Raw genomic sequence first — 12,588 nt, forward strand, 5'->3', positions numbered from 1 at the left:
TAATGGGCATGTACGAGGAGAGCGACGAATGTAACCCAGTCACGTTCATACTCTTCGGAGTCTCCACACATGAGCATCACGATGCTCTTATCAGAACAGGGACTCGTCCGAAAAATCGATCTGCTGAAACTCCTGTGTAGAGTGTTGTCGGCATGCACGACCACTGTCGGCGCATCTCTCTCTGCTTCCGGACCAATGGAAGCCGCCACTAAGGTCCTCGTACTGACCGTCAGCTGATACGCTAATTACTTCTGTGGCGAAGGACGCGGGACACCTCAAGCCGTGTTGACGTGCACTAACTGCAGTCTCAGTGACTACCGCTGACGTAGACACACTGAGCTGATAAAAGCCGTATGGTACCACCTAGTATGGTGTCGGAATTATTGAGCCATGGTGCTTCCATAGCCGTCCACAATTGCGAAGGTGTTGCCGGTGCAAGGATTTTGTGCACGAGCTGACCTCTGGCGTCTGTCCGATAAATGTTCAGTGGGATCCATGTCGGGCGATCTGGCTGGCCAAATCATTCTGTTGATCTGTCCGGGATATTCTGCAATCAGCTGTGGCCCCTTGACATGACTCCGTTGTTTCTAAACATGGAGTTAATGAATGGCTGGCAGTGGTCTCAAAATACACTAACGTAACCATTTCCAGTCAATGACAGGTTCAGTTGACTCAAAGGAGCCAATCACTCCATACAAACACACCTCGCACCATTATGGAGCGACCCACTAGCTTGCACAGTACCTTGTTGACAACTGCGGTGCTTGAATAATGTTGATAACAAAACTGGGGGCTCTATTTAGATCCAAGTCATCTTCAGGCTCCAAACGTAAACTGCCATGCACAACCGTTTTCATGAACAATGAACAAAAATGGTTCAAATGGCTTTAAGCACTATGGGACTTAACATCTGAGGTCATCCGTCCCCTACAACTTAGAACTACACTACTGGACAATAAAATTGCAACACCAAGAAGAAATGCAGATGATAACCGTGTATTCATTGAACAAATGTATTATACTAGAACTGACATGTGCTTACATTTCCACGCCGTTTGGGTGCATAGATCCTGATATATCAGTACCCAGAACAACCACCTCTGGCCGTAATAACGGTCTTGGTACGCCTGGGCATTGAGTCAAACAGAGCTTGGATGGCGTGTACAGGTACAGCTGCCCATGCAGCTTCAACACGATACCACAGTTCATCAAGAGTAGTGACTGGCGTATTGTGACGAGCCACTTGCTCGGCCACCATTGACCAGACGTTTTCAATTGGTGAGAGATCTGGAGAACGTGCTGGCCAGGGCAGCAGTCGGATATTTTCTGTATCCAGAAAGGCCCGTACAGGACCTGCAACATGCGGTCGTGCATTATCCTGCTGAAATGTAGGGTTTCGCAGGGATCGAATGAAGGGTAGAGCCACGGGTCGTAACACATCTGAAATGTAACGTTCTCTGTGGTGAAAGGTAGTGGTTGATATCTGGCATTCTCAGCACACGGTCACTGTTGATCTCTAAATACTGAATTCCGCAGCGATATCCGAAACGGGATGTCCCATACTTGGAGCCCAAACTAACATTCTACGTTCAAAGTCTGTTAATCCCCATCACGTGGGCATAATCACGTCGGAAAGCTTCTCACGTGAGTACAAATGACAGCTCCATCAACGCACTCGCCTTTTATACCTTGTGCAAGGGGATACTGATTTAATCTGTATACAGGGTGGTCCATTGATAGTGACCAGGCCTAATATCTCACGAAATAAGCATCAAACGAAAAAACTACAAAGAACGAAACTCGTCTAGCTTGAAGCGAAAAACCAGATGGCGCAAAGGCTGGCCCGCGCTGCCATAGGTCAAAAGGATATTAACTGCGTTTTCTTTTAATAGGAACCCCTATTTTTTATTACATATTAATTTAATACATATGAATTTTTATTACATACGAATGTTTTAGTTGGACCACTTTCTCGCTTTGTGATTGATGGCACTGTAATAGTCACAAACCCATAAGTACGTGATATCACGTAACATTCCACCAGTGCGGACGGTATTTGCTTCGTGATACATTACCCACGTCAAAATGGACCGTTTACCAATTGCGGAAAAGGTCGATATCGTGTTGATGTATGGTTACTGTGATCAAAATGCCCGACGGGCGTGTGCTATGTATGCTCCTCGGTATCCTGGACGACATCATCCAAGTGTCCGGACCGTTCGCCGGATAGTTACGTTATTTAAGGAAACAGGAAGTGTGCAGCCACATGTGAAACGTCAACCACTACGTGCAACAAATGACGATCCCCAAGTAGCTGCTTTAGCTGCTGTCGCGGCTAATCCGCACGTGAGTAGCAGACAAATTGTGCGAGAATCGGGAATCTCAAAATCGTCGGTGTTGAGAATGCTACGTCAACATCGATTGCACCCGTACCATATTTCTATGCACCAGGAATTGCTTAACGACGACTTTGAACGTCGTGTACAGTTCTGCCACTGGGCACAAGAGAAATTACGGGACGATGACAGATTTATTGCACGCGTTCTATTTAGCGACGAAGCGTCATTCACCAACAGCGGTAACATAAACCGCCACAATATGCACTATTGTGGAAGGGAAAATCCACGATGGCTGCGACAAGTGGAACATCAGCGACCTTGGCGGGTTAATGTATGGTGCGGCATTATGGGAGCAAGGATATTTTGCCCCCATTTTATCGGTGGCAAACTAAATGGTGCAATGTATGCTGATTTCCTACGTACTGTTCTACCGATGTTACTACAAGATGTTTCACTGCATGACAGAATGGCGATGTACATCCAACATGATGGACGTCCGGCATATAGGTCGCGTGCGGTTGAAGCGGTATTGAATACCAAATTTCATGACAGGTGGATTGGTCGTCGAAGCGCCGTACCATGACCCGCACGTTCACCGGATCTGACGTCCCCGGATCTCTTTCTGTGGGGAAAGTTGAAGGATATTTGCTATCGTGATCCACCGACAACGCTTGACAACATGCGTCAGCGCATTGTCAATGCATGTGCGAACATTACTGAAGGCCAACTACTCGCTGTTGAGTGGAATGTCGTTACACGTATTGCTAAATGCATTGAGGTTGACGGACATCATTTTGAGCATTTATTGCAATAACTTGGTATTTACAAGTAATCACGCTGTAATAGCTTGCGTTCTCAGAAATGATAAGTTCAAAAAGGTACATGTGTCACATTGGAGCAAGCGAAATAAAATGTTCAAACGTACCTACGTTCTGTATTGTAATTTAAGAAACCTACCTGTTAACCAACTGTTCGTCTAAAATTGTGAGTCACGTGTTTGTGAGTATTACAGCGCCATCTATCAGAAAGCGAAGGAAGTGGTCCATCTAAAACATTCATATTTCTTTACATACTACACGAATATGTAATAAAAATGGGGGTTCCTATTTTAAAAAAAACGCAGTTGATATGCGTTTGAGCTATGGCAACGCCATCTAGCGGGCCAAACATAGCGCCATCTGGTTTCCCCCTTCAAGCTAGAGAAGTTTCGTTCTTTGTAGTTTATTCGTTTGACGCTTATTTCGTGAGATATTTGGCCCGGTCACTGTCAATGGACCCCCTGTATATGCATATCGCCATCACCTCTGTGTAGTACTAGCTAATAAAATCTTGTCAGAATTGTGCACATGCATGAAGATGAGTGAAAACATTGAAACATGTCTGTGAAGTCGTTTCATAAGACGCTTGTCGAATTCTGTGCAACATATTCATTTTACTACCTGATTTTAGCTCAGTTTATGAACTCTTCCAGAAAGACAGAGCAGTCAAATAAGGCCTATTGATTATTATATATGTGTTTTAATGTGGGTTTCGGTTTTGTTTTCTGGGAATCGCTGAATATGTCATCGTCTGCTGGGGCAGACGATGTTGCTTCTCGTTCAAAGGAGAGCACAGGATGACTAACTTATGTTTCCAATACCTGAAGAGAGACGTTTACCCATCTTAGTCGACGGCTGTGTCGAAGGCTGTTTTTGCGTGTGAGGTTGGTGACGGAGGGCTGCCCCTCTGGTAGCTTCCGCTGCACGAGGAGCTAGATAGTCTGGAAAGAGAAAGGGGCACTCTTCGGTGAACGCTTGGTGAGCACGGATCGTAGCTGTTAAGGGGGTTTTCAAGTGATAGGAATCAGGTTGAGTTAGGACTTCGTGATGTTTAACTGGTGAAATACTTAATAACTTCAGATTAACTGAAGCGTGTGAAGCGAGTTATTTTTTAAAATGATTTATATATTGTGGAAATCGAATTTGTCTGTGTGTGCCGATATTGTGCCCCGTATTTGGCAATCAATGACCCTTCTGGTTCACCACGACACCACAATAGGCTTTGTTTTAACAGTTTGCTTGTTTAATGAGCTACAATTTCTGCATGAATATCTGTTCTTTCGTGCGCATTCTACAAAGCAGCACAACGGTTTGAATCAGAATGCACCACGTGCTCTAGTTCGGCCGTTTGCAAGCAGCAGACGCAGTTAGTATGTTAAGTAATGATCGCACAGCCTTGTGTATTGGTTAAACCTCTGTCCAGAATAATGCATGCGTATAATCGTAATGCAAATCTCACTTAGAAATTTTTATGGTATTAATGCAAAGGAGATGATAGTATAATTGTCTCCCACCCCCGTCTGCTGTGTTTCTTCTTGCTGTAGTTAAATTATGCTCTGTTTCATTCTCACGTATTTCTTACTTAAATATTTCGAGTCAGGCACCAATTATGTGTAGTTAGGATGTGCAACCAAATATTTAGTTACAATAAATAATCTACGTTAAAGCTAAATTATTTGGCGTCGATCTTACCCCCTTACTCTGATTTCCAATCCTGTATTAATCAAGTTGCTTCATGAAACTTCCCGGCAGATTAAAACTGTGCGCCCGACCGAGACTCGAACTCGGGACCTTTGCCTTTCGCGGGCAAGCGCTCTACCATCTTTTTTTTTTTAATCGATCCCGGGACCATAGGACGGCAATCCGTCACGCTAACCACTTTTTTTTTTACATGGCAGGCGCTCTATCCATCTTTTTTTTAAGTCCTCTACCAACTTTTTTTATTTTTTACTAGGCAGCTACGATAACAACTTTTTTTTCTTTTTTCCTTTTTTTATGGAAAAATACAAAAGAAAATAAAAACACCCGGTAGGTTTCTTCGAGATTCGAACCCGGGTTCTTCGATTCCCAGCCAATTACCTTTGCCGTCGAGCTATCTCTTTTTTTATCGTTTTTTTGTTTTTTGTGTTGTTTTTTTTTAATTGTAAATGTGGATGTCTGCTGTCGTGGTGAAGTGGTAGCTGTAGTGAGGGCTGCTGCATAAGTCACAGGAAGCAGCGTCGGCTGCGATGGCGGGTCCGCTTCAGCCGGCGGCAGTTGAGTGATTCGACGTTGCATACATTCTGATCTGAGGTGTCCCTCCTTCCCAAAACCAGAGCAGGTCTTCGGTTGCCCATCGTAGATGACGATGGCACGGCAGCCACCGATATTCAGATATGAAGGTACATGTCTTTTAAGTTCTATTCGGACCTGGCGGACGCCGTTCAGCATCGGATATGTCTTGAATTGCGTCTATTTTTCCGCAATATGATCATGGACCGTGCCGTAGGGGCGCAGCGCTGTCATGACGGCCTCCGCCGGTATTTCGAAAGGAAGTTCGAAAATTCTGATCGTGCGAAGGCCCATCCCAGAACAATCGACGTGCACAGTCCCCACATTGCCATCAGCATGGCAGAAACGGAGGCCCTGTTTCGTGTCCCGAAGGATCCGTTCACATGTTGCGTCGTTGATGATCTTGACATATACGATACTACTCACAATGGACAAGTGAATGCCGAGAATGTCGGTCGCCGGGATTTTAACTTCTTCTCGTAGAAATCGTTCGACTTCGAGTGCTTTGGGCCGTGCAAATTCGTTGCGGACCGTAAATTTGAGCGTCGATTTTCTGTATTGGTGCGGCATAGTGATCTATATGCTGAGTACGGCACGCGCGAAACGGCCGAGTACTATGTAAACAACACGAGCGCTCGTTCCGCGGCAGGAACACAAACAGCGCGTCCTCACCGCAGCACAGCCAAAGGCCAACTACCATCTGAGCTACCGAAGCACGACTCACGCCCGGTCCTCACACCTTTACTTCTGGCAGTACCTAGTCTCCTACCTTCCAAACTTTACAGAAGCTCTCCTGCGAACCTTGCTGAACCAGCACTCCTGAAAGAAAGGATACTGCAGAGACATGGCTTAGCCACAGCCTGGGGGATGTTTCCAGAATGAGATTTTCACTCTGCAGCGGAGTGTGCGCCGATATGAAATTTCCTGGCAGGTTAAAACTGTGAGTTCGAGTCTCGGTCGGGCACACAGTTTTAAGCTGCCAGGAAGTTTCATATCAGCGCACATTCCAGTGCAGAGTGAAAATCTCATTCTGGAAGTTGCTTCATGCACGACACGGAGTGCTATTTATCTGGCTGCTTGAAGAAATTTGCGTACTTGTAATTAAATTATTAAAGTAATTACACTAATATTTTCCAGCTCCGTTTTATTTTGTAAATGGTTAGGAAGGGCTTGGGCTGGTGGCGACCCTGAATTTCTGAATTTTTATCGTTATTTGTGTGAGAAAAGCAGCTGGAAATGCAAGTAACACATATGGCTCGACGAGAAACGTCGTAAAGATAGTAATACGTTACAACGTGTTGCAGGACACACTAAAGTGGTGATAGCCCACAAGACCCTCCAGCATCGGTCTATCCCGGAGCGTGCCATGCTTCGCCTGATAACGAGCTGGACGCTGGGGGGCTGGAGGCTCGGGTACGAGGGGTGTGACGACGGCCTGGCTGCTATCGCCGGCCTCACTAACGCCACGGCCAACGACCAGCTCGCTATGGACCTCGCGTGCTTCGTCGCTGCCGACTGCATCGACTCCTGCTCTGCGTCGGGGTACGTACGCCACTGAGAGCCCCAACCACTAATCTTACTTCTACTACTCTTGTACTCTTCTTACATTTGTTCTTACACTGCCATTCACTTTTCGTGTACCTCGAGACAACATTCCATTAGAACTACTGACGGCCTTGGGAGAGCCAGTCATGACAAAACTCTACCATCTGGTGAGCAAGATGTATGAGACAGGCGAAGTACCCTCAAACATCCACAAGAATATAATAATATCAATCCCAAAGAAAGCAGGTGTTGACAGATGTGAAAATTACCGAACTATCAGTTTAATAAGTCACAGCTGCAAAATGCTAACGCGAATTCTTTATAGACGAATGGAAAAACTGGTAGAAGTCGACCTCGGGGAAGATCAGTTTGGATTCCGTAGAAATGTTGGAACACGTGGCGCCTCCCTTAGTGGAACACTGCTGGCAGCGATATATCGCACTCAGGGCTGCACCGAAGAAGGTTCAATTTCGATGCGAGACAATACAGGATTCCACGTCTTGCTAAGAGGGAACCCATTGTCACTGTTGATTAAATTATCCGCCAACCTTATTTTTAATCGCCTCTTTATAGACACTGTTCCAAAAACTGGAAATGTTGACAACTACGACAGTTCCATCAAATTTCATACTGTGTCCCTCATTTAAGCACACACATTAGAGTGTGTTCCGTCCAGCTTCTAAGATTAGGGCACTACTCGGCTCTGTGTGTAAGTAGGCTGCTTAGGTGTCAGTAGGCTGTTTAGGTTTCTATATTGGTAACGCCACGTAGCGCTCTGTACGAAAATCACTGGCTGTGCTGGGTGCAGTCTGTGGCTGGTATTTTGAGAGCAGACGATCTGGACGTGTGCCCATCAGAGACAGTAAATTTGTAAGACTGGATGTCATGAACTGATATACACTCCTGGAAATTGAAATAAGAACACCGTGAATTCATTGTCCCAGGAAGGGGAAACTTTATTGACACATTCCTGGGGTCAGATACATCACATGATCACACTGACAGAACCACAGTCACATAGACACAGGCAACAGAGCATGCACAATGTCGGCACTAGTACAGTGTATATCCACCTTTCGCAGCAATGCAGGCTGCTATTCTCCCATGGAAACGATCGTAGAGATGCTGGATGTAGTCCTGTGGAACGGCTTGCCATGCCATTTCCACCTGGCGCCTCAGTTGGACCAGCGTTCGTGCTGGACGTGCAGACCGCGTGAGACGGCGCTTCATCCAGTCCCAAACATGCTCAATGGGGGACAGATCCGGAGATCTTGCTGGCCAGGGTAGTTGACTTACACCTTCTAGAGCACGTTGGGTGGCACGGGATACATGCGGACGTGCATTGTCCTGTTGGAACAGCAAGTTCCCTTGCCGGTCTAGGAATGGTAGAACGATGGGTTCGATGACGGTTTGGATGTACCGTGCACTATTCAGTGTCCCCTCGACGATCACCAGTGGTGTACGGACAGTGTAGGAGATCGCTCCCCACACCATGATGCCGGGTGTTGGCCCTGTGTGCCTCGGTCGTATGCAGTCCTGATTGTGGCGCTCACCTGCACGGCGCCAAACACGCATACGACCATCATTGGCACCAAGGCAGAAGCGACTCTCATCGCTGAAGACGACACGTCTCCATTCGTCCCTCCATTCACGCCTGTCGCGACACCACTGGAGGCGGGCTGCACGATGTTGGGGCGTGAGCGGAAGACGGCCTAACGGTGTGCGGGACCGTAGCCCAGCTTCATGGAGACGGTTGCGAATGGTCCTCGCCGATACCCCAGGAGCAACAGTGTCCCTAATTTGCTGGGAAGTGGCGGTGCGGTCCCCTACGGCACTGCGTAGGATCCTACGGTCTTGGCGTGCATCCGTGCGTCGCTGCGGTCCGGTCCCAGGTCGACGGGCACGTGCACCTTCCGCCGACCACTGGCGACAACATCGATGTAATGTGGAGACCTCACGCCCCACGTGTTGAGCAATTCGGCGGTACGTCCACCCGGCCTCCCGCATGCCCACTATACGCCCTCGCTCAAAGTCCGGCAACTGCACACACGGTTCACGTCCACGCTGTCGCGGCATGCTACCAGTGTTAAAGACTGCGATGGAGCTCCGTATGCCACGGCAAACTGCCTGACACTGACGGCGGCGGTGCACAAATGCTGCGCAGCTAGCGCCATTCGACGGCCAACACCACGGTTCCTGGTGTGTCCGCTGTGCCGTGCGTGTGATCATTGCTTGTACAGCCCTCTCGCAGTGTCCGGAGCAAGTATGGTGGGTCTGACACACCACCGGTGTCAATGTGTTCTTTTTTCCATTTCCAGGAGTGTATATATTATGACACTATTAAGGTGAATACAAGGTAAATACATGTAGGTGAATATGGATTGGGGCTAAGAAATGAAAGAGGAAGCCGCCTGGTAGAATTTTGCACAGAGCACAACATAATCATAGCTAACACTTGGTTTAAGAATCACGAAAGAAGGTTGTATACATGGATGAACCCTGGAGATACTAAAAGGTATAAGATAGATTACATGATGGTAAGACAGAGATTTAGGAACGAGGTTTTACATTGTAAGACATTTCCAGGGGCAGATGTGGACTCTGACCACAATCCATTGGTTCTGTAGATTAAAACTGAAGAAACTGCAAAAAGGTGGGAATTTAAGGAGATGGGACCTGAATAAACTGAAAGAACCAGAGGTTGTACAGAGTTTCAGGGAGAGTATTAGGGAACACTTGACGGGAATGGGGGAAAGAAATACAGTAGAAGAAGAATGGGTAGCTTTGAGAGATGCAGTAGTGAAGGCAGCAGAGGATCAAGTAGGTAAAAAGACGAGGGCTAGTAGAAATCCTTGGGTAACAGAAGAAATATTGAATTTAATTGATGAAAGGAGAAAATATAAAAATGCAGTAAATGAAGCAGGCAAAAAGGAATGCAAACGTCTCAAAAATGAGATCGACAGGAAGTGCAAAATGGCTAAGCAGGGATGGCTAGAGGACAAATGTAAGGATGTAGAGGCTTATCTCACTAGGGGTAAGATAGATACTGCCTACAGGAAAATTAAAGAGACCTTTGGAGATAAGAGAACCACTTGTATGAACATCAAGAGCTCAGATGGAAACCCAGTTCTAAGCAAAGGAGGGAAGCAGAAAGGTGGAAGGAGTATATAGAGGGTCTATACAAGGGCGATGTACTTGAGGACAATATTATGGAAATGGAGAGGGATGTAGATGAAGATGAAATGGGAGATGCGATACTGCGTGAAGAGTTTGACAGAGCACTGAAAGACCTGAGTCGAAACAAGGCCCCCGGAGTAGACAACATTCCATTGGAACTAGTGACGGCCTTGGGAGAGCCAGTCCTGACAAAACTCTACCATCTGGTGAGCAAGATATATGAAACAGGCGAAATACCCTCAAACATCCAGAAGAATATAATAATTCCAATCCCAAAGAAAGCAGGTGTTGACAGATGTGAAAATTACCGAACAGTCAGTTTAATAAGCCACAGCTGCAAAATACTAACACGAATTCTTTAGAGACGAATGGAAAAACTAGTAGAAGCCGACCTCAGGGAAGATCAGTTTGGATTCCGTAGAAGCACTGGAACACGTGAGGCAATACTGACCTTACGACTTATCTTAGAAGAAAGATTAAGGAAAGGCAAACCTACGTTTCTAGCGTTTGTAGACTTAGAGAAAGCTTTTGACAATGTTGACTGGAATACTCTCTTTCAAATTCTAATGGTGGCAGGGGTAAAATACAGGGAGCGAAAGGCTATTTACAATTTGTACAGAAACTAGATGGCAATTATAAGAGTCGAGGGACACGAAAGGGAAACAGTGGTTGGGAAGGGAGTGAGACAGGGTTTTAGCCTCTCCCCGATGTTATTCAATCTGTATATTGAGCAAGCAGTAAAGGAAACAAAAGAAAAGTTCGGAGTAGGCATTAAAATCCACGGAGAAGAAATAAAAACTTTGAGGTTCGCCGATGACATTGTAATTCTATCACAGACAGCAAAGGACTTGGAAGAGCAGTTGAACGGAATGGACAGTGTCTTGAAAGGAGGATATAAGATGAACATCAACAAAAGCAAAACGAGGATAATGGAATGTAGTCGAATTAAGTCGGGTGATGCTGAGGGAATTAGATTAGGAAATGAGACACTTAAAGTAGTAAAGGAGTTTTGCTATTCGGGGAGCAAAATAACTGATACTGGTCGAAGTAGAGAGGATATAAAATGTAGACTGGCAATGGCAAGGAAAGCGTTTCTGAAGAAGAGAAATTTGTTAACATCGAGTATATATTTAAGTGTCAGTCGTTTCTGAAAGTATTTGTATGGAGTGTAGCCATGTATGGAAGTGAAACGTGGACGATAAATAGTTAGGACAGGAAGAGAATAGAAGCTTTCGAAATGTGGTGCTACAGAAGAATGCTGAAGATTAGATGGGTAGATCACGTTACTAATGAGGAGGTATTGAATACAATAGGGGAGAAGAGGAGTTTGTTCCATAACTTGACAAGAAGAAGGGACCGGTTGGTAGGGCATCTTCTGAGGCATCAAGAGATCAGAATTCACAGTCATAACAGTAAAAGTTCAAAAACACGAAAAATAATGTTTTTTAAATGTGAAATTTCATACTTTTTTTCACTTACTGTTGGCTGCATTTGTTGCTATAGGTACACTTTTCTTCATAAGTAAGGGAGATTCTTCGATGAATTTTGCACAGCTTGCAAACCGTACTGAGAGGTGTATGAAACTCTTGAATTTATGGAAAAATGAATGGGCTGTTACATTTTAAACTTTGTGTTTAGAGAAAACTCGAATTTTATACTTAATTATCTCAATTTTTACCACAGTTTTTAGCAGATTTGGGAAATTCTAGAGTTTCATACACTTGTAAGTATGGTTTGTATTATGTGCAAAATTCATCGAAGAATCTCTCTTACTTACGAAGGAAAGTGTACCTACAGCAACAAATGCAGCCAATACCAAGTGAAAAAATGATGAAATTTCACATGAGAAAAAAAAATTTGTTTTGTAATGTTTTGGAACATCCTCTGCTGTGAGTGTTAAATCTGAATCCTTCCTGGTCATGCTAACAAAGTTTTATGAATTTATTTGTAAAAGTATAGACAGTGTAAATTAAAATGTCCTGTGGTGCCTCTCCTGCTCCAAGTCGGCCCGTTTGACGTCCTACCCCCCTTAAATTATCCGCCAACTTAATTTCAATCGTCTCTTTATAGACACTGTTCCAAAAACCAGAAATGTTGGCAACTACGACAGTTTCATCAAATTTCACACTGTGTCCCTCATTTAGGCAGTGTTCTGCTACTACCGATTTTACTGCCTCGCATGACGGCGATGTTCCACACACCTGTCATGCACTGTGTGAGTCGAACGGCCAATGTAAGCCTTCCCACATTGACACGGAATTTTGTACACACCAGGTTTCCTAAGCCCCAAATCATCTTTCACATGAAACCTCCCCTTAGAAAAATTTATGAATGATTGTGCTGATAAACCCCTTACGTTATTTGATTTTCAAACAGCTGAGCAGAAGTAACCGTACTCAGTCATTTCACTCTTTACTTATTCTGATCAACACTAAAAT

The 12,588-nt window shown here is 45.2% G+C and overlaps 1 protein-coding gene across 1 annotated transcript in view; it reads left to right on the forward strand.

The window, feature by feature from the left end:
• LOC126106550 (uncharacterized) overlaps positions 1–12,588 on the forward strand; it is a 94,677-nt gene that overhangs the window by 14,661 nt on the left and 67,428 nt on the right. The window contains exon 2 of the mRNA XM_049912889.1: positions 6,733–6,970. Coding sequence (XP_049768846.1) covers positions 6,733–6,970 — 238 coding nt within the window. The remainder of the gene's footprint in view (positions 1–6,732; positions 6,971–12,588) is intronic.

This window comes from Schistocerca cancellata, chromosome 10 (genome assembly GCF_023864275.1).
Source record: "Schistocerca cancellata isolate TAMUIC-IGC-003103 chromosome 10, iqSchCanc2.1, whole genome shotgun sequence".
NCBI lineage: Eukaryota > Metazoa > Arthropoda > Insecta > Orthoptera > Acrididae > Schistocerca > Schistocerca cancellata.